General features: G+C 52.8%; 1 protein-coding gene across 1 annotated transcript in view; it reads right to left on the minus strand.

Moving 5' to 3' along the window:
* LOC131213259 (uncharacterized) overlaps positions 1 to 22,626 on the minus strand; it is a 77,773-nt gene that overhangs the window by 31,854 nt on the left and 23,293 nt on the right. Inside the window, exons 2-8 of the mRNA XM_058207269.1 lie at positions 5,822 to 6,013; positions 5,376 to 5,720; positions 5,126 to 5,316; positions 3,221 to 4,983; positions 2,838 to 3,134; positions 2,587 to 2,711; positions 1,849 to 1,935 (exon numbers count right to left, since the gene is read on the minus strand). Coding sequence (XP_058063252.1) covers positions 1,849 to 1,935; positions 2,587 to 2,711; positions 2,838 to 3,134; positions 3,221 to 4,983; positions 5,126 to 5,316; positions 5,376 to 5,720; positions 5,822 to 6,013 — 3,000 coding nt within the window. The remainder of the gene's footprint in view (positions 1 to 1,848; positions 1,936 to 2,586; positions 2,712 to 2,837; positions 3,135 to 3,220; positions 4,984 to 5,125; positions 5,317 to 5,375; positions 5,721 to 5,821; positions 6,014 to 22,626) is intronic.

The raw sequence follows: 22,626 nt of genomic DNA on the forward strand, positions 1-22,626 counted from the left end.
AGGGCGGGGATGTACACGTCCACCGTCGGCCATCTCACACACCAACACCCCCCTCACCGAGCGTGTCCTACGTAAATGTGTGCCCATCACAATCCGATGACAAACTGACAGGCCGCGCGCGAACTTTGGTCTGATTTCTCTCTCTCTTTCTTTTCCCGTCTCTTTCCCTCTCTCTCTCTCTATCTATCTCTCTCTCTTTCTTTTCCTTTCTATTCTCTCTTGTCTTCTTTTTAGATTCGGATGTTGTTTCTCAAATTGAAGATTTATAGGTGGTGGTCTATATCAAGTGTTTGGATTTTAAATTTAATTTCGAATAACGTTTCGTCTGAAAACGTTATTCTGGGAATCTGGTAAACACTTAGCAAACACTTTGACATTTACGAAATGGGACTCTGTTTTTTTTTTGGTTGGTGCGGATTTTGGGGATTTTTTTTTCTGGCGGCCGCCCATCATTGACCCGTTTTTTTTTCAAAAATGAAGAAGGAACCGCGAGGAGCTACCGAGAAAAGTGTACTAGCTGCGAGGTTCTTCGGCGAAATGGAAACTGCACACATGGACGGCATTTGTGAAGCTCTAACAACGTTAATCCAGCGCAACACTCGAAACCTTACGTAAGGCAAGTAAGAAGCGAAACAGTTGAGAAACGAGACGGAACGGCCCCAAACATAAGAAATAAGAACGAAGAAATTGGCGCAAACTGAAGGTAACGAATCTAAACATAATACCCCGAAACATGCAGACACACAGAGCGCGTGGCAAGAAGATATAACAACAGTAAGAGAAAAATGGCACATCAATCAGCTACACAGAACAGAAGTTGTGTCTATTAGTCTAGTGGTGTGCGAGAGACAGGACACTAGGCCCTAGGCACACGTAGAGCCCCCACAGGCCCCCCCGCGGTATTTAGAACTCGCCCTGCATCAGCACGTTCTGGGAGTGGACAGTTGCAACCTCACATCCGATTGCAACAACGCAACAACACACGCAAAGGGATCAAACAAATCATAGCGATTACACCGAACCATGCATGCACCACCAACACTCGCACGCACACAAGCAAAATCCTAAACACGGTAGACAAGCATTACACGGGACACATACACACGAAACACGCGCAGGCATTCATCGCAAGGATTCACCTTCACGCACACGGATTTTAGAGAGCGAGAGAGGATAACCGATACACACGGAAGGCGATGATGACGATAGCGATGATGATGATGATGATGAATAGAACCAAAGAAGAAGAAGAAGAAGAAGAACAAAAGAACCGAAGAAACAATGCAACAACGCGCGATTCGCGGAATGGAAGGATATGCGTGTGATGGATGGGCCCGCGCGGGGAAAACAAACGAGCAACGAGGATGTCCGAATGGGGGTGGCGGGTGACGGATGGGGGTGATTGGGAAAGGGAAAGGGGAGGGAGAGGGGGGGGTGGGCACCAAGGTGCAAGAGTTCTCTAAGGAAAGAGAGCGTTCAACCGACCGTTCGTTGTGCGCCCGTGCCGGCCATCGTGCGGGAGGAGTCCTCCTCGTCGTCGTCGTCGTCGCCCGCGATGCCCCTGCCCCTTACAAACCGACCGACCCCCTCCCCAACCCGCACTGTCGTTCGCACCGCTCCCCCGCACAGCACGCCACGGTTTTCGTTTTCGTTTTTTTTTTTTTTTTCGTTTTCATTTTCGGTTTTCGTTTTACGTCTACATCGAAAGACACAACAACACATCCAAAAACACAACAACAGCAAACAGAGAGTTCGTTTCCGAAAGAGTGGTAGCGGTAGTAGTAGTAGTAGTGTAGAAGGGTGTGGTAGTAGTAGTAGTAGTAGTAGTAGAGCGCGCAATCCACTTACCGAGTCGTGCGGATGGCGAAAGTCCAGCGAGCTCTCGCCGGACGACTTGTCGTCGGCCCGGTCCCAATCGATCTCCTTCTTCAGCGACTGCAGACATCCGTGCGGGCGGGTTCCGGTCACGGGCAGCAGGAAAGAGAAGCGAAGCGAAGGAAGGGAGGCCCCACGTTATAGAGAGAGGTCGCTGGTGCTTAGCGAAGGTAATGGGTTGTTCATTATATTCGGAGGCTCGATAATAAAGGGAAATGTTGAAAGTGTATAAGGATTCTTTGCCTTCGATTAGAAAATTTAAAAAAAAACTGGGGTTTTTGAGTTTAATCGTGGCCATACTAGCCTTCAAGGCGATCCACGTAAAAAACGTAAAAAAGAGACACCTTAAATCGTAGAAGAAATACAGGCTGTCGTATTGGTATAACCAAAATTTTGACTGAAGTATTGGGCTCAAATTATCGAAGCATCCACCGTACTGGCCAGATGCTAGCGACTTCCATCTGTTTCCATATCGCGAACCATTCATGCGCTTTTCATTAAATAATGGCGCCTGCGGAAGCATATTTGGAAGCCCTTCCAGCTTCTCACTTCAGGGATGGAATTTAAAAATTGAAATCCCTTTCGGAACAACTGTGCTGAGTAGTGTTCAGGGAAACCTACACCGAAGTGTATTGCAAACGCATAAAAATGTGTCCCCTTCTTATCGAGCGGCTCCGAAGTGTTTGAACAAACCCAGTAAGCAAGGCTTACCAAGGGGACCTGCTGCACCGGGCCCATGATGCCGGATGGGCCGGCGATCGGTTCAGCGTTCAGCGGGCTCTGCAGGCCGCTCGCGTTGAAGACGGCCAGGGCGGCGGCCGCTGCAGCCGCCGCGGCTGCCGTCTGCTCGCAGACGCGCCGCGACGCCTGGCTGCTCCGCTGCTGCTGCTGGTGCAGATGATGGCGGTGGTGATGGTGCTGCTGCTGCTGCGACTGCGGTGAACTCCTTTGCTGCTGCTCACCATTCTTGCCCGGCGACGTCGCCAGCGCCGAGCCTGTGCCGCCACCACCGCTGAGAGATTCGGCGGTAAGGCCACCGCGGGACGATGGCCGCAGGTCCGCCGGCAGCAGCTGAACCCCCGGTGTCCCAGGGGCAGACGAGGCCGTGGCGGCGGCGGCGGCGGCAGCAGCGGCCGCGTTCAACGTCGCCGACAGGCTGCTGCCCGGTGAGGTCGTGCTGGCTGCAGCAGCGGCCGCCGCAGCAGCCGCCGCAGCGGCCGCATTCAGCGTCATGTTCAGGCCCGAAAACGCCGAAAAGTCTGCAATCCGCCGAACACCGGCCAAAAAGGAAAGATGCGTTAGCGATGCTCATGGAGGAGGATCGGGGATCGGGGCCAAAACTTACCGACTTCGCTCTTGATCTTCACCGGCGGCTCGTACTCGTCCTCGGAGTTGTTACTGAAGCTACTACTATTGTTGTTGTTGTTGTTGTTGTTGTTACCGGGTTTGCTACTGCCACCGTGCTGCTGCTGCTGTTGCTGGTGCGCGTCGTGCTCGTCGTCGGACGAGCGCTTGCGCCGCTGCTGGGACCGATGATGGTGTTGGTGGTGGTGGTGCTGTTGATGGTGGTGGTGCTGCTCCGCCGTCCGTAGCAGTTTCGTGGCCATCAGATCCCCGCTGTGAGCCACGGTAGCCACCGCCACCAGATGTTGCTGTTGCTGCTGGTGATGTTGTTGTTGGTGGTGGTTGTGGTGGTTGTGGTGGTGTGGTAGGTGGTGCAGTAGGTGACGGCTCGAGCCAAGGATACTGCCGCTGCCACTGCCACTCCCGCTGCTGCTCGTAGCGGCGGTGCTACCGATGTGCAGATCATGCGGCTCCTCATCCTCGTCCGGCTCATCTTCATCGTCCTCATCCTCATCGTCATCATCGTCATCGTCCTCATCTCGTTCGACCCGGCCCCGTCGTACCTCCCCACAGTCCTTCTCCTCACCCTCCACCTCCTCCTCGTCAATCGGTTCGGGTGGTGGTGGCTCGGGACCGTCCGCCGCTCGCCGCCCGACGGCGTCGGCATGAGCGGCTGCCGCTACCGCCGCCACCAGTAGGTCGGTGGTGGCGGCCACATCACTATCCTCATCCTCATCGTCCTCCTCTCCCTCCCGCTCGTGGTGCTGATGTTCCTCCTCCTGCTCGCCACCGCCACCACCGTCCTGATCGTCTTCCTCCTCATCGTCATCGTCCTGTTCGGTTGTGCTGATCACATTTCGCAGCAAGCTGGGATGGTGGTGGTGGTGGTGGTGTCGTCGCTCCTCGACGTCGTCATCGGGACCGACGGCGGCGGCGGCGATCGAAAGCCGCCGCTGCTCTCCAGCTCCAGTCTCAACCACCGTCCTCTCCGTAGTCGTCGTAGCGATCGCTCCTCGATCGGTCACCGTCGTGACTCCCGCCTCATCCCGCCTGCCACCTCCACCTCCCTCATCCTCATCGTCCGGCAGGCGCAGCAATCGCTCCGGCGGCCTCTCATAATGCCGGGCGGCGGTGACGGCTGCTGCTACTCCTTCTCCTTCTATCACCAGACCGAGATTATTGCTTCGACTGCGGGGTGGAGGCGTCGTCGACGACGACGTCCGGTGGTGGTGGTGGTGCCGGCTGCTGTCTTCCTCCTCTCCGCTAGGGAGCTGAGCCGCCAACGTGCTGGTCGTCGTCGTACCGACCAGCGACTCATCGCCCGCTTTCGATCGGCCACCGCTCCCGCTACGCCTATGATGACGGCCACTAGGATCTTCGTCCTGCCGTTCACCCTCCACGTTCTCGTCCACCGGCGGTGCTTCGTTCCGCTCTGCGTCACCCAGCGCACTGCTGATGACGGCGACGGCCAGCTGGGAGGGTAGAATGCTGCAGCCGCCCGACGGTGGAGGACTCTGTATCACTAGCCGGTGGTGGTGGTGTTGCGTCGTCGTCGTCGGAGAGGTTCGTCGTATCAGCTGCGGGGTGTTGCCCCCCGCCGCTAGGGCCGCGATCGAGGTGAACGGGGAACTTCCGGTTTTGCGCGTCACGGGCGTCGTGGGCCGGTGGTGCCGGCCGCCCCTGCCGTCCTCTTCCTCACTGTCCGGCGGCGGCGGTGGGACCTGCAGCGACTCCTCTTCCTCCTCTTCCTGCAGTCGGCTCTTACTGAGGGCGGTCGAGAGGTCGGTAACGCCACCGGAACCACTACAACTACTACTACTGTTGAAGAGCGGTGGTGGCGGCGGCGGCGGCGGCGTCGTCGGTGGCGGTGGCGTAGTCCTGGTCGTCGTCGTCGCCGTGCCGCTACTGGAGGTTGCGACTCCGGAACTGAGCCGCTGGTGGCTGAACTCTGGCGGCTCTTGATGTTGGTGATGATGGTGGTGGGGGTGGTGTTTCTGATGGAGGTGGTGGTGATGCGACACGCTCGACGCCGCCGTAGTAATTGTGGCCGCCGACGCCGCCGACGTTTGCCGGATGTTGCTGTTGACGACCGTGGTGCTGGTGGTGGTATACGAAGAAGAGGAGGAACTGCTGTTGCTACTGGCGGTCGTCGTCACCGTCGCCGCCGGCGAAGTCGACGTCGCTATCAGTGCGACCGCCGTCGCCGTCGTAGTGGCCGTAGCAGCGGTAGCGGACGTCGTAACCGTCGCCGTCGTCGTCGTCGTCGTCGTAGTTGTTGGGGAACTCCTCGACAGGTTGGTCGGCAGGAGCATGGTTTCGGGGGTGGCGGTAAGGGCAGCGCCGCCGGGGCCGCCGCCGGGGCCCACCACGTGACCATGGCTGGCGCTGCCGCTGTTGCTGTTGCTGTTGCTGCTGCTGCTGTGTGCTCTCAGTCGCTCAGGATCTAGCCTCGTCTCCGTCAGCGGACTGCTCTGGTTGGTCATCTCCGTCAAACCCTTGACCTGCGGCGGGCGGGCGGGCGGACAGGGAACCCCCGCGGGAAGTAAAACAGAGATCGTGAGTGCATGGGGAAGCAGGGAAGGCGGTGGTGGTGAGGACCTACCTTGAGCGATTTGGCCGTTTTTAGCAGTGGCGAAAGCTGACAGTACTCAACATTTACCTCCCCTTTGTACATGAAGTCGACCAACGAGCGCAGCTCGGCCAGGTGGACGTCCTTCAGGATGACGATCGGGTGCCGGGCCGGGAAGTCGTGAAACAGCGACTGGAAGTACGAGGAGCAGGCCGAGAGGACAACCTGCGGCCGGAAGGAATGCGAACGAAGGGGTTCATTAGAGAGAGATCGCGACTCAGGTGACGAAGCGAAGGGATTGAAGGGTTGTAGTGGATTGTGTCTAATTTTGACAGATAGGTTGTTGCCCCCCCCCCCCCCCCCCCCCTTGTTGTGTGTTTTTGTGTCGCTTTCCAGGCACGCCACAGACGCCAGCTATTAATTGATTTTCTTCGCTAGCTGTGACCTCACAAGGGCCTACTAGCGATGTGATGCGATGTGAGCGGGGTGGTGGAATTGGGATCGGGAGGGGGTAGGGGGAGGGGGCTTTGATTTGACACCACCCAACCGCTCCCTGTGAGCTAGCTAGCGACCGATCATCGTCATTGATTGATTGATGGAGTTTCAACGGGGCCGCCCGGAACCGGTTCACCCGCCGGGGGGTCTGACATAGGTACCTCCTCCCACCCCTCCACACCCACCACCCGGTGGTCAAGTCATCCCGCCCGCCTAATAATGCCGTGCTAATGCAAAAGCCCGGTGGCAGCATTCCCCAACGGGGAGGTCGTGCCAGGGACTACGAAACAGAGCGAGAGAGAGCGAGAGAGAGATAATTTATGCCCATCGGAGCTCCGGAATGCTATGTATGTGACGGTGGGTGGGTTGTGACCTTTGCGACCAGCGCATACACGGTAGCGGCGCCAATCATCCGAAAACATAAGCAACATAAGTCACCAGGCCCCTTTTACGAGCCCTTCAGGGCAACACAATCTCAATCCTCTCTCTCTCTCTCTCGCACATACATTCGTAGTCGATCCGCTATTGTGGCTGGACTTTCCACGAGAGAACCCCCGGGATCCCATTAAAGAGAGGCCAGGATCAGAGGAACCTATTAAGCTCGGTACACAAAAGTGGGCAATATATTTCCCGACCACCCATCCGGGTGTCCGGGTTTGCGGAGGGCAATGACCGCTGTTGGTGGGCCGGTGGTGGGCCCACCCCGGCTCGGCGTCATATTTATTTATGAAGCCATAAACGGACGCCACAGTGGCGCAGTGGCTTAAATTTGAAAATGTATCCATCACGCGCGCGCGCGATCGTAAATGAAGTCAGAAGCCCGTACCCCTTGACCACGCAAAACAGTACAAATTAACAAACGCCAGAAGCACGGACACGGGGTTTTTGTGGCGAAGGAATCTCCGAAACGATTCGCAACTGGGTGGCTGATGGATGGATGTAAATAGCTTGCGGTTCGAACGGTTCCAGCGATTAGCACCTCTCCTTCGAAGGAGGGCACGTAACACGTGGACACGATCGCCCACCCAGCCCACTGTTACAGCAAGCAACAGAAGAATATCGCACAACACCGGAAATAGCTTACGAGGTGAGCCCAATTTCCCAGAGTGAAAAAGAAAAAGGACTGATAGAGGCATATAGGCTAGAGGGTGTTGCTATTCGAGAAATGGCTCGAATAATAAAAGAGATCCGATAAAGTAATCCGTAATTATTTCAAGGATCCTAAGCGGTATGCGACTGCGTAGAGTACTCCGAAAAAATCCAAGATGTTGATGAGAACCAAGCGAAGCATTGTTAAATTGGCATCTAATTCGATTTATTGTAGGTGATCTTTACTGGTGAAAAAAAGTTTAATTTGGATGAGCCCTACGTTTTAAAAGGCTACTGGCGAGATTTACGCAAAGATCCGGAGTACTTCTTCACCCTCTAAATTTGGAGGAGAATCTCTGATAGTGTGGCTTGGGTTTTGCTCTGCGGGCAAGCACAATCTCGCTTTTAAATCCTGTTAAAATGGACTCCAACGATCACAACCAGATTCTAGAAGACTGCCTGATCCCATTTACAGCTGCCAACCGCCGAAAAAAATGGTCAATTTCAGTTGAAAATGTCTGAGGAATATTGGTTAGACAAATTTATGCGGATAGGAAGCAATACAGCTCTATTAATGAGCTTAAGGCATCCATTTTGGAAGCTTGGGAACATATGGACCCAAAAATTTTGAAAATCCTTGTTGACAGTATGACAAACAGAATTTTCCAAGCCATTCCGCGATCAGGAAAGCCAACTGACTATTACACCTCACAATAAATACAGAGACATGAAAAAAATTCAAACATATTGATCATTTTATTAGACGACGACACCTCAGATACTTTATACATTCCACCCATCTAACATTTTATAAACTTTTTCTCTAAATGAACAACTCCACATGCGAACTAATCCCGTCCACAACGACTTCGTTCTGACGAACAGAGATTAGAGTAAAGCTTCCATGTAAGCCTCTCGTCTGTGATCCGCCGTCGGGTTTTTTGTTCCCAATTTTGCCGTGTTCACAGTTTGTAGCTACCTCCAAGGTATGTGGGCGCGGCGTTTACTGCTGTCCATATGGCACCAACCCCCGACCAATCACCCGGCCATCCATCGCGGGCTCGCGAGGATCGTAAAGCAGGTCGTAAAGTATTTCAATAATTTAATATTCATACCCGGCGTGTGGACCGGCGGCCCGACCGTTGGCCGGTCCTCCCGGCCTTCTCTGCGCTCTCTGTTGCTGCTGGGCAGCTAAATAATATAATTGGTTTTATCGGTTATTGGCTGGCGAGAGAAAATTGGGTAGCTCGGCACAACACAGCGCACACACTCGACGCCGACCGGGGTCTTCTTAAAAGGTGATCAACGCGAGATGGCTCCGGTGGCTCCGGATCATCGTTCCGCAGGCATCAACATCCGGAAGCCACAAGCGGAGGCACCTCGGGGTCCGCTCGGAGTTTCGGGACAACATTGTATTGTCGCAGCGGCGGCGGCATGTTTATGGTTTCTACACCCGCCCCTACATCCCCCCCACGCCACGGGGCACAAAGCAACAACACGGTAGACACGTGAAAAAAAACAACTCGAAATTGTTCACGCATTAAAACCGTCTCGCGAGTCGAACACGGCGACCGTGTGGCCGGCCATTGATTGACCGCCGCACAGTGGCGCGCCAAACGAATCACTTTGGCGCTGCTTCGAGGCTTCCACCACCCGAAAGCCGCGAAGCAGTTAAAAATTAAATTAACAACAACGCCGCCGGTTGAGCTAAGCGAACGTTGGAGTGGTGAGGCAGAAAGGATATGCATGGTGGCGGCTCGCCGTGAAAGGATGCGATCCAACCGAAACCCGGGGCGCAATAGCATCCAAAGCCGGGGTTCATCGCTTTTCGGCAGTTGAAGTCTTTTGTTTCGTTTTGCTTCCCAGACCGTGGGATGCCTCGTTTATCTCCCCCCCGTTGGCGTTCGGTTCGCGTTCGTTTCGTTCTTTGTCGCTTTCGCTGCTCCGCGGTGGTAAATCCTTTCTTTTATTGGTCTTTTTGGGCAGCAGAAAAAAATTCACACCAGCGAATGGGTGGCTAGAGGAGAGGAGGGACCGGTCTTATCGATATTTTGATCGCATTAGCGGGCACCTGTCGCTCTAAGCACGTGCGATTCTATGGGGCAACTAGTAGAATCTCCAAGCGAAGGTCAGCCACTCAACGCGTCTCATATGAGTGTGAAAGAAATTTCCTTTTCTGCTGAACATTTGAATAATAAAAATTAGTATATTTTCCTTTTTGATCGCAAAATTTTGGGCGATTAAATAACATTTAGATTTGTTCGCGTAGACTGGTACCGGCCACGAAAACAAGTTTAGCTGAAGCGGGAAGCTTGAAGTTTTCAGTTTCCTTCACACCAATTTCTTTCGTAATGCTCGGCAATAAAGCAACTTTAGCTTGACGGAGATTTCGTTTTTTATGAGTTGCGTTTATGAGTTTTATGATTACGTGTTTTCATATTCAAAATGCAAAATTAAGGCCGAGAAAGGCACGGTGAAGAATTTATGACGAAGACATTATGCTGTTTTTCGGCTTGCACAAGATCGCAAAAATATCGAAATATTGTTTACTATCCGGTGAAGAACGTCGAAGCATCATTAAGATGAGTTAGTGAGTAGTGGTGAAACGATCTAAACGTTTTTAAAATAAAATTCCCAACTAACTAAGGTCAATTTAAAACAAATGGTATTTTACTATTGGCACGCTTTGAAACCTGTCTTATTGGAAGAGAATCTTTTGATTGCTTTTGGATAGACTAAAGTAATTTTTTCATTCTTGTATTTCGTAAAGTTTTTTGTTTGTTCTTGAACCAAACTGCTTTTTGTTTAGAAGGAAGCAGATTGCTTGACCCACTGAAACTGGATCACTGAGAGTAGCGTTTTATTGTCGTGCGTTACAGTCATTTAGGCTTATCTTTATTGACTTCCGAAATGGAGACTGCACGCTGAAAAAGTATTCGATGGTTTTAAACTGAATAGTTAGAGATTAAGAGTGAGGCGGGGAAAATTGGGAAATAAAGAGAAAGACAAAGAAAGAGAGAGAGAGAGATTGAGAGAGATTGAGAGAGATTGAGAGATCAAGAGTGCCGAGACATAAATGAGTCGGAGGTCTTTCTCCACATTCGATCCACGCCACCTTTTTTTACTGTTTGGGCGTCGCGCGTCCAACTCTGACAGTGAACTTGCGCGCGCGACGATGCAACGATGAATGATTACAACTCCCGGGCGCCGATCCGATTTGTGCCGATTCATCACATCCGCAAGGCTCACATCACACGCAAAGCCCAAACCGCAACCAATTCCGCAACGCGACCGAAGACAGTGCGCGCGTTCGCGTGTGTGTCCGGTCCGTAAATGCTTCGTAACGCGTCAAGCGCCTCCCGCTGCACACACGCATCATCTTGCGAGAGCATAGTGTCGAGCATAGTGTCGAGCATAAAACAGTGAACACAGCAAGGAGCAGAGTGTGAAAAATGGACGCGGCGGACGAGCAACCGGCATCGTAATCCTTCACCGCCTGGTCGGCAGCAGGGACGTCGGCGCAAAAGGACGAAGCGCAGGGAAAACGATGGTGGCGCAGGGTGGGAGGTCGGGGGGGGTGATAAAATTAGCGTCAATAAAATAAAGTAGCTCCACAGCCGCCGCAACCGACGGAAGCGACGTTCGCTTCGCGTGTGTGTTGAGTCGAGGTGGGAGAGGGGGGGCCTACACAGGGGGTGGTGCCTGCAGGAGTGCCCTCACGTGCACCCACCACCTTCCGCGGTGAGTTGCGTGAACCGAGCGAGACTCCTTGGGAAAGTCACGGAACAGAAGGAGCAACATCAAAAGTGAGCTCCCCTTGCGAAGGAGGAGGGCGCCGATGGAGACAATCGGTTTCTTCGTGACCCGGAGGACGGAGTAAACACAGAGCCAGAGAGAGACAGCGAGAAAGAGAGCAAGAGAGAGATAGAGAAGCACAAAAATCATTACGCGCGCGCCACTTCGACGAAGGCTGCAGCAGTGGGAAAAAAGGGCAGCCGACGACGTCCCTTTTTCTCGCGATTAGCCACTGCGGTGGTGAGGGGGTGGTATGGAAGGGGGAAAATTTCGAAGCTGTGTCAGGGGCAGGGAGGGACAGGGCGACCCTGCATCCAATAATAAATGCAATCACATGCATCTTCATCCGAATGCGTTCACCGGCAGCGCGCCGCAACATAGTTTAATACACATTCTTTTCACTGCGGCCCAGGAGGCGGCAGGTGGCATGCGGGTGGAGGGGGATCGGTGGGCCGCCGGGAGGGTCGCACAACAAAGCAGCAGGAGGGTCCGCGCGTCCACCCCGCTTCTTTCTTGCCGGTTTTTGAATGGAAAAGAAAAATTAGCCCGCAATTAAACGCGATCCACCCATCCATCCATCTTTTCATCCTCTCGGGCGGGCGGTGTGCCTTTTTCCTGCCACTGCACCCCATTCACTGCACCGGCGGTGGCGCTGAATTTTCCTTTGCACGCCGCCAGGCTGCGATCACATTTTATTGTTCGTGCGGTGGCAAGTATGTTTCGGCATCTCGGATGGGTGGACGCGGATGGGCTTCCTATGCCGCAGAGCGCAGTGAGCGACTTCGACAGGAAGGTTTTTATTAGAAGCATTAGAAGCTTCGTTTAAAGTTCACCGACCGCAAAAAGCCCACCGTGATACGTTTCGTTTGACAGACCGAAAGGTGGCTGTCACTCTGCGACAGGCATTGAGCTGTATAAAGTACAAACAATACAATTCTTCGGACCGCTTAGTCGATTACAGAATTTTAAGGATTGCTAAAGTCACCATCAGCCCAACATGAGATTCGCCAAATTTGAAGTTGTCAAAAAATGGGCCAACACGAAAGGTTTTCGACGAAATAAAAACAGATTCTATTGAAAGTGTATCCACGTTTTTTCTAAGACATGGGTGAAATATGTAGCAACAAAGAATGATTACTCAGAATAAAAGAAAAATGAAATTCCTCCGAAAGTTATGTGTGCTCTTCATCGAAAACCGCAACCGGTAATTGCAACATACTACGCAATTCAATATGTTCGTAGCCTCGATAAAAAACACATTTTTGTTGTTTGGAATCATTGTCATCATTTGATGAAAAACGTTTTTCATGCATTTTATTTTTGTCTGAAAACAGATTAAAGTCCCTTGGGGCGATGAATGGTGAATACGGTGAATACTCCAACAATTCGAAAATTCATGGATGTTAGCCATTTGCAAAATGCTCTTGAAAAAGAGGGATGTTTTTCTTCTGCAAACCACGGTCTTTTTTCACGAATTTTTCAACGGAACTTCGGAGCGGCCAGAAAAAAAATAATACATCAAAAAGGGTAGACGACGCAAACGTGTTAGCAATCTTTGTGCTAAAACTTCTCCAGTGGCCACAGCCGAAGCCAAGAACAGATAGATGTGTGTGATTTAGCAAAATAGCGTTTTTGTCTTCGCTTTCGGCCTACAAAAAACCACTTTATCGCTGCAGCAGCAGCAAACGTAAGCCCACAGCTGCAGGGCTAATCAACGGTTGTTTCGGTCGGAGAAAGATAAGTATTCGCCGCTGATCGCCGCGACCCGCAATCCCGGGGTGGTTCTCCTCCCTCACTGTCCCTTTCTTTCGCTGCACGGGGACGAAGGCTAATTACGGTACATAATTCGATTCGACGCATCATCGTCATCGCCGTCATCATCGTCGTCGTCGGTGCAAGCCTTCGCTGCAGCGCTGCGGCGCATCACAACGGCCACGGGGCGCGAGCATCCCGTTTCTTTTGTGCCACATACACAGAGTCCATCCCAGAGAGTGGTGAGTGGTGCGGGGAAGTTTCCCCACCTCATCCGGTAAGTCTTTCGCTAATGTTTTTGCTGCCAAGAGCGAAGAGGAAGCTGCAACTGGCTACGTCGGTTGCTCCCAACACAGGTTTCGAAAAGGCGAAATCAAATACAAAGCAAGCAGTCGAAATTCATTCTAAAAAATACACACCCCGTATACAACCGTTTTGAATGAATTGTGTGCCTGTTTATGATATACGCTCAACGACACGAGGATCCGATCGGAAACAATTAGCAAACCAAACCACTATTCCAAACCAGCAAACCACTGTGAGATAAAACGTTTACCAAGGTTCCTGCGACAAACAATGAGAAAGTAAACTAGATTGAGAGAAAGAGGGAGAGAAAATTGGGCCAATCGGAAAGCTATGTCCTTTCTTTTTATAGTAGGAGCATAAACTATTTCATTTTCTTTCTCCGACCCGGACCAACCGGATTGCGTGCGGTGTTGGTCATCAAGAAAATTCGTTCCCCTTCCAAGGCTCCCTCTTCTCATCCAACACCTCAAGCAACGGTCGGAACGGAACACTAACGGTTGCTGCAATAATGTTCACACCACCGCGAAGGCTCCTTCCGGTTCAGAGCCTTTGAATCCTTCTTCGTTTCGACCTTTAATCTTTTCTAAGCGTTTCGCCAAGCACAGTTCGAGGTTCGAGCAGGTTCGAACCTGGATCACCTCAATTTTTTGATTTTGATGCCGCAAGCTTATTTTTAAATATAATTAAAAACATAATGTATTCTAGAAAACTATTTATTATATTGTTTAATATAATAAAAATATGACGTAGACTAAGAGAGAGAGAGAGAGGAACAAGTGGGAAAAATCACGGCAGCAAAAAGTCAATGAGCATGATCGTGAACGTGAGCAAGAAATCCGAGAGCAACATCAAAGGACGAAGTCCAGAGAATGGAGCCATAGTGGAATGGCGTGTAGGCAAGGGGGAGTGCGAGGGGGTTGAAGGGTGGCTCCTCTATACCGTGTCCAACGCACGGTCATCATCATCATTCTTAATCCATCCCATCCACCACAAAGGAATAAGCCAACCATTATCATCATCATCATCATCATCACCGTCGTCGTCGTCGTCGGCGCTCGCACCACAAAAAAGGACCAGTCATGTTGCATCCGCATGCCCCCCCACCACCCCACCCTCAACGCAGTGATTTCTTATTACTGGCACCCCCTCCCTCTTTACACCCCTTTCCCGGTTGCTACTGCTCAGGTCCGCAGGTGGCGCTTTACATTTTAAGTCACTGGGAATCCTGGTGCTACTGCCGTGTGAACTTCTGCGCGTCACATCGACATCGGCTGATGATGCAGTGCAGGCTACCTTCCGCCCCTCCTCCATCCTTCCTTCCCCCTCACCCGACACTCGCCACGCCGATGTTGGGGAAATTGAAAAAAAAAAATCGACAACGCCAAGGAAAGGAAGAAAGGAAAAAAAAGCAGATGATGGAGTGAGCATTGGTGTGTGTTGTTGGGCAGTTGGGCGATGAATGACGAATGCAACATTGCAACCCCGTGCCTGCTGCACCGCGCACTCCCCCCGCCTACCGCGCGCGGCCTGGCCTTTTATTTATGTTGTGACGTTGCGACGGAACAGGGAGGCTATGTGGGATGTGGTGGGAGGTTGGGTGGGGGGAGGTTACTTAAAAGCCACCAGAATAGCACCCCCCCGTAACGGTAGGAGTGCGCGCGCGCGCGAGCTTAAAATTACGAGCAAAAACGAAAGCAGACAAAAAAAAATAACGAGCGAAACATAAAGTGACCCGGAACATGAACAGGCAGACAGAGAGAAAGAGATGGGAGGGGAACGGGGATGGGGAAAGGGGGTGGGGAAGGGATACCTTTTTCTAGCGAATGCACAATTCTGCACTTTCTTCGCGCCGTCTTCGTCGATTCGCACGCAGAAAGTGACCCATGACAAACGCGAACCCTGGGCGAACAGAAAGAGCCCGCCCAACCAGGGAGCTCTCCTATGGAAATTGTTCACCACTCTCCTTTCCTACCCTACACACCCCCAGCCCTCTGGCAGCTCTGTCTCTGTGTGCCACCGTCACCATCGCCGCCGCCGCCGCCGCTAAAACGTGAGACCTTTAATGTACGCCAAATTGATAATAAATGTCTATAATTATCCCATTTCTTTCAATCACCACCGCGAAGGGGGAAGGGGGAAGGAGAAGTGCGGGGGGACCAGTAGTGGTGGACAAAACCCGGGGGCCGTGGTTAAGTCATCATCAGCGTGCCGGCGGCGGCCCCGGCACTCTGAGTCGCGAGTCTCTCTCTCTCTCTTTCGCGCGCGCCTTCTTAATGTGATGACGGCAATCAAAAGGTGACATAGCACACAAACATGGTGTACGAAAATGTTGCAACAGGACCCGGTGGCTCCCCAAAGCACTCCCAGGCGGCGGTGACTTCGGCGCACAGGTGACAAATCGGAACACCCTCTATGTGCGCGGCGAACAGCAAAAGGATGCCCACCGCGGAGAGGGGAGGCGGGAGGGGGAGGTCTGGTCGGTCCGTTGCCCCATCGGAAGAGAGTGTTTAATGAAATGGTAATTTGTATAACAATGTTGTCATTAACATAAATCGAGTCACCACCACGGGTTCGTCGCTTGCCGGTGGAGAGTCTTTCGTTTTCTTTTCATCCGTTTTTAATTCGTTTCTCGTTCGCCCCATCGTTTGGGGCTCCGTTTTTTTGTTGTTGTTCATTTTGTTGTTTTTTTTCTCTCTTTTCAGCATCAGCACCTTAAGTTCTTTGATGGTGACCGAGAGCCCGAGAAGCAGTTAACCGAAAACAGCTCAAAACAGGAAGCCGATTTTGGGGGGGGCCAACTCCGTTTTGTTTGGGCCATTTCTAATCACCTCACTTTTATGCTGCCACCGTCCGGGTGCACCTCTCCTCGTGTAGGGTGATATCCTCCTCTTCAATGGTGGTGGAGTTGGAGGGGGGGGCTAGCATCCCGGAAGTGTGTGTTTTAACACGGGCCAACCGCAGGCTTTTGGGGAGGGTGATCGCGGGAAGTTAAGCCAACATAATGTTGGGGGTTGCTATGTTGCCCCCATTGTCCCATTGGAGCCGGGATTCATTAAAATGCATTCGATACCCTTCACCCTTTCACGAATCCCCCTCCCCAAGGTGTGTAACAAGGAGACTCTTCTCTTGGCGCGGCGTGGCGCATCGACGACAGAGGCGCGCACCATTCTCCCGATGCTAATGAGGCGGAACTGCAACCAATGCACCTTGATGCACACCACTTCGAGCGTCGTCGTCGTCGTCATCGAGGGATGCGCAAGTGCATCGAACGGTGCAGCTGTGGCTGGCCTGCCTGTCCTCATCGGCCTCGCAGGTGCCTGCGATAATTGATTTGCCTTATTATGCACGCCACCCCATCCCTATCCGCTCTATCCGTGGTTTTGCAAAGGTTGCCCCCAGCTGGTTGACTCGCCTCACCACGGCCTCACCTCTCGCTCCATTCCGTGTTTATTGGCCGTAAAGGGGCGTTTCGATGACATTCAATCGCTCACCCCCCGATGCGCCGTGTGTGCTTATCTCTCACTCGTTTATTGCATAGCAGCTCCCGTGTCACTTTGTGAGGATACTATAGGCTGTAGAGCTTGCTGTGTAGCGGTATAACGGTACCGGATACCACCTAAAAAACGTTCTGCAGGGACGGACTAGTCCCGTATAGTACGTTGTTGAGAAGATAGTTGTTAACTATCAACGCGGATTTTAAGCGTGGAAAGCGATTGGGTGATTGAGCAGCCAACAGCTAATCGGCACACTAGAGAGTTGCGCGTCCCCGCGTGGATCCGTGTCGATGGGGCAATTGCTGCAATCAATTCCCACCCCGATCTGATTGATCGTCAGTCAAAGGCAAGGTCCACTCGCTCACACCTTCGTTCGTTTCGTTCTTTCTATTTCGTTTTAGAGCTGAGCCCGAGGTTCTACTCCGCGAAGGGGTGATTTTGTGTGAACCACACGTCACTTTTCCAGCACGCGTAATTGGAACCTTGGGATCTTTGGAAAATCTCAGTGCTTTGAGTGGATTTAAAAAAATGGAGATTTGAGCGTGACGGAGCCTGGAAGAATTCAGGAGAACGTTCAATGAGGAGTGAACTGCACCAACTTTGAAGGCTATTTGAATGATCGAGAATACTGAAAAAAGGGGTTTCGTGTGAACTGAACGAACGACAGCAGGAAATAAAAAAAAATCCTCATGTGAAATGCTTGTGTTGAACAGGCACAAAAGAAAGCCTTTTCTCCATCAGCTTGTAACTGGCGGGGAAAAGTGGATTTATTTTGAGAGTCTTGCTATGGACGGAAAACAATGCTGCAAGTGTTTGGTGGGATCGGAAGGGTTTGATCTACTATGAGAGAGATGATCTCGTCGATACAGTTAATATGCAACTCAACCCAATCGGCAATTTTAAACCCATTTGAAGGAAGCTTTGGCCGATAAAAAAAACCGATCATGTATGTAAGAAAGGGAAAACAGTATACACAGGAATTTTCTTCCTTTTCGTGCTTTATTCTCTCTTTCGTAGTTGAGATCACAAACGTTAGACCGCTCTGGTCTGCTGCTGTTTTGCGACTGACTAAATTCTGCGCTCCGACCTCCTTTTATACACGAAGTTGTTCTCGGGGTTGTCCTCCGCTAACTCTCGCTCGAGACAACGCCGAGACCTGCCTTCCTACATGTAATCGATTGAATCCCGGAATTGGGAACTACTTTCATATGGTGCTTACTCGCCCAGGTTTCACTCTTTTCAAATACCACCTTCTCGCATCGCCAGGGGTTTACGCTTCAATGCTTCTCCTATCGACTTGGCGGCGATAATTGTTTTCACTAATATTGAATTAATGTCGATTGCCCTTCGCGACTACCTGGAAACGGCAAACCACCAAACTACTGTGTGAAAACTGTGCCTGCGAAAAGACATTCCACTAAAGACAATCCCTTCGTGATCCCCACGTTGACCGCGAGGACAACGACGACGAAGCGCAACCGCAACGGGGGCCCACCACAGGAGAATGCACGCACCCGCACGGCTAGAGAAAGCCCCTCAAGCATCGCACCCACCACCGGTGACGGGGCATCCACGGGTCACGGGGCAGATGGCGAACGCACTCGCGAATCCGGCAAAAACTGGGAAAGTAAGACGTATGGAATGGGCATGCATGCAAAGTAAATGGTTCCGCGTTAGAGATGCAGCGAAAGAGCGGCGCACCTGAACAACACCCGGGTGGTGGTGCAGGGGGGGGGGATGCAAGGAGCGAGGGTGGACGTCGAAGAAAATCGAAGAATGAAACGCAACAACATCGACCGCGGGCGGGCGCGCGCGGCCCCCAAACAGACATCAAGACGTCAAAAAAGGTATTCTCCGCCGTCGCCACCACACCCGCGCCTGTGTATTGTGTTGGTCGGGTGATGGGCAGGGGGGTGTGAGGGGGAGGGGTGGGGGGATCTGCAGCTGCACTTGCATATTCAAATTTCCAGCAAACACACACCGCGCGTTCCGCGTAAAGGGCTCCCGCGGTTGACAGAGCCCACCCCCGCCGGCACCCCCCGCCACTGTCCACAAACAACCAGCGGGCGAGTGGTCCTTGAGCCCGGGCGCAGGCTGAAAGAGGTTACGCGCTTCGCGGTGGCGGCAACGGTGACGGCGCGTAACGAAGCTGTCATCCCGGCTGTCAAATGTGGTGTCCGCGCGCGCCCGTGGCCAGTTCGATAGGGGGTGGTGTTGGGAGGTAAGAGGTAGTGCCTTACCCCCTCCCCCTTAAACCGCCATTTTCCGCGCGTGATTAGTAGTCCCACGCACCTGCACGCGGCTTCCGCGCGAAGGATCCCGGCCCGAGCCTCTGTCGAGCTCGCCTTCCGTGGCGGGGAGAGATTGGGAAAAGAAATGTGAGGGGCAGGAAGGGGGGTGGGGGGGGAAGCGTGAACCTTCTGTATTCAAATTTTTGCACACCTCCCCTCGCCTAACCGCCGACCGCGGGCCACCGACACGCTCGTTTGCCCTTTTACTGCGCGCGCCGCTCCAAGTTCGGAACCGGGCCAGGAAGGCGGGGTGGTGACGGTGGGTGGGGCAAGGGGAGGTGGGACCGCACGAATGCCTCCTAATAAGCACTTCGCGCGGCGAGCCCGCGCTACACGATACACACGCCAATCACGAGGGGAGCTAAAACGCGTGGCAAAACGAAAGACTTCAACGGGAGACACACGAAAATCAGGCGACGAACCGCGGCCTTCGGTCGGGCGGCTACAGTTTGACATCTGTTTGCACCTCGGATTTGTTTTGGGGGCTCGCCCCCCCTCCCCCGCAACATGTGCCCCCGGGTCGCTCAAAGGAGCCAACGGAAAGGAAGCAGTTACGAAAAAAAAAACACAAAACAAATAAAACAAAAACCGGCGGCGAACTCGCCTCATCCTCGTGCGCGGCGGAACTTGAAACGCGCGCGCCGGTGCCATTATGGTGCGACATGCGCACTCTGGCAAGTGGGGCCTCTCGGTCGCTGTGAAGGACCCCCGAGGGAAACAAATTACCAACGCGCCGCATCCTTCCTGGACCGCCACCACCGCGGGGCACGGCCGCTGATCGATTGCGCGGTACAAAAACTCTTCATTAAGCTCCGGTGCCGCGACGGGAATCACGCCCCCCTCCCTCTCTTCTTCCCACCACCGCCCCGAAAAGGGATTCCTTTTTCCGTCTCGGCTCGGGAAGAGCCCAGAAAGCAGTGGTCATCACTCAACTCACACACGCCCGCGGGTGTGGGGACGGGGGACGGAGGGGGGTGTGGGCTTCAAATGATGTCCGTTTATCTTATTTTCACCATTTGCTACCATCCACGAAGAGTCATTGTTTCGTCTCACTTGATTGTGCGCGGCCGCCACCGCCACCGATTAATTGCCGCCATCTAGCAAGAGGAATGCAATGCCCTGTGAGGCTGACGAGGAGTCGATAGGGAAGGGGGGAGGCCACAGGGATGAAGGGAAACCCGCGCTGCCCCGAGGGTACACGGTAGCGCACCAAAAACACCTGAAAGGCAGCCCAGCCATTTCCCAGGCTCGAAAGGACACACCAGGGGGCAAGAAGGAAATGGGCATGGGGAACACAACGAAAACGGGAGGAACGGGGATGGGGTGTGTGGGTGGGTGGGTGTCCTCCTTTACGGTGTTCGCTACGATTCTCGTGGCACGGTGTAAAACGCGCAACAATCGAAAACACCTGCACCGAGGCGTGCGGCTGCTGCGAAAGTAGGTGTAGAAGTAGGGAGCGGAGGCGGGGGTGGGGCTGGTGTCGCAAATCGGTGCCCAATCGGTGCGGTAGCGAGGGACACACACATGAGAGCCCGAGGCCGGGAGGCGAGCGAACGCAAAACAATGTGTTAACACACCGAAACCGGGGTGTGCGCGTCAGGGGAAGGGTTAGCATTCGCCTAGCAGGAGAAGCTAGGTCCCAGGAGGGGTGGGGACGTAACACGAACCAGAAGGGATAGTGTAGCGACGCGGGAAGGAATAGGAGCCACGGAGCCACACGAATATGCGCAACGACGAGATGCAACGCGCGAGGCGCGAGGCGCGATCCACAACTGCACGGCAGTGCGTTTGTCAGAGAGAGAGAGAGAGAGAGAGAGAGAAAGAGAGAGAGAGAAGGGAGTGCGAGAGAGTGGATGTGGCGGGGTGCGGGGACCAGGAAAACAAATAAAATTCGTGTCTAGCGAGACCTTGCAAATATGCTGATATATTAAGTGGTGTTTGGCGCGCCCTCTCTCCTCCCTTCATTTGTCCCATGGTCTCTGCGTTCAAGCCCTTTGCGAGCCCCCCTCTCTCTCCCTCTCTCTCTCTCTCTCTCTCCCGCTGTCTCTCTTACTGTCTTTCCGGGACGTTGGAAACGTTAGAAAGGGCAGCCGCCTTCCACCACGACAACCGTTCCACGAGATGGCAGCGCGCGCGGCACGCGTAGTGATGGGGGGAGGGGGCGGGGATGGGATGGGGGTAGCCAGGCGGGCGGGTGACGGTATGCTCTAGTGGGCATTCGGAAGCACGAACGGTGCGTCGTCGTCGTCGTCGAGATGGAAAATAAGGTGGCAAAAAGGCCCGGCACAGAGACGAGGAGCAAAATTAGAACCAATACCCCCGCCCTCCCGTGCTGGGGGGGGGGGGAGGGTTATTCCTCCCCACCCCCACCCCCCCATGGCACTTCACGCATTCGCGCACGCCGTCCACCTACGCATCTTCATTTCCGAGCTCCGAGCACTTCCGAATGGATGGCACAAAAACGAAAGAACACACACTTCCGGCCGTAAGTATTGGGACAACGAAATTACTAGCGCGTTAGCAAACAGTACACACGGCAACTCACAACTCACACGGCTTTGGATATAAATATTACAATATTAATCATGTAAATATTGTAATATAATAATATAATATTTTAAATCTTCACCAATAGGATTTGTACATTCGTAAATAATGGTTTCTTTCATCTAATTTTGATCAGCTGTCGAGACACCAACCAAACTTTTATTTTAGGGATATTTGCCATACGTTTATCCACTTCGTTTATGTGTTGATTTCTTTCATTTGAAAATAACACATTGTGTTTACTAATTATGAACTAAATATTCTCTAAGGTGTTTTAATACCGAGCAAAAGGAACCCCGATACATATGGCCGGTGGTGTCGCGGAGCAGAGCGAAACAAAAAACAAACCGCTGGCTCCGCGTGACATGGAAGTCGGGAGTCAAGATGCGCGATAAAGCATTGCAAAAACCAAAACACCTTAGAGCGAGTGTTTCCTCTTGTTTTTTTTTTTCTTACGGAATCCGAATGAGCAAGAGAGAGAGAGCGAGCGAATTGTTGAGAGGAACACGAAACGAAACGAAGCATGATGTGCGTGGAGAATGTAATGGAGAGACCATGTGCTTCCCCGGAGAGGTCGTAAGGATGCTGCGCGAGGCATCGTGAGCCGCAGAGCGCAGTTAATGGTACGCAACATTATGATTTTTTATGCCGCTGCAAATGACCGTAACAAAAGACGGTGTCGAATGTGGATGTGCGGGTACGAGGGAGGGAGACGACAATTCTAGCGGGCATGGGGGGGGGATTATGGTCGTAGCATAAATGAACATGTAAAAAGCTCGTAATGTGTACATGATTCGATTATGAGCCCTTGCTTGAATTGTTTGTCTACAATCGCGTTCGCGCGATGGTGGGGCTCGTTCGAAGGAGGGGCGGGGAGGAGGGGGGGAGGTACGAGGTGGCTGCAACGCGATGCATCGACAAAAGGCACCGAGGACGCAACGGACGCGAGCGACACATAAAAGCCTCAGTATATGCAAATCGAGTGCACGACGCGCCGTTTATTGATCGCGCGCGCCTTCGGAAACCGTTTTATACGGTCGCAATTGCCCCGGTACAAGGTGTTAAATGC

The sequence above is a fragment of the Anopheles bellator genome, chromosome X, assembly GCF_943735745.2.
Source record: "Anopheles bellator chromosome X, idAnoBellAS_SP24_06.2, whole genome shotgun sequence".
Classification (NCBI taxonomy): Eukaryota; Metazoa; Arthropoda; class Insecta; order Diptera; family Culicidae; genus Anopheles; species Anopheles bellator.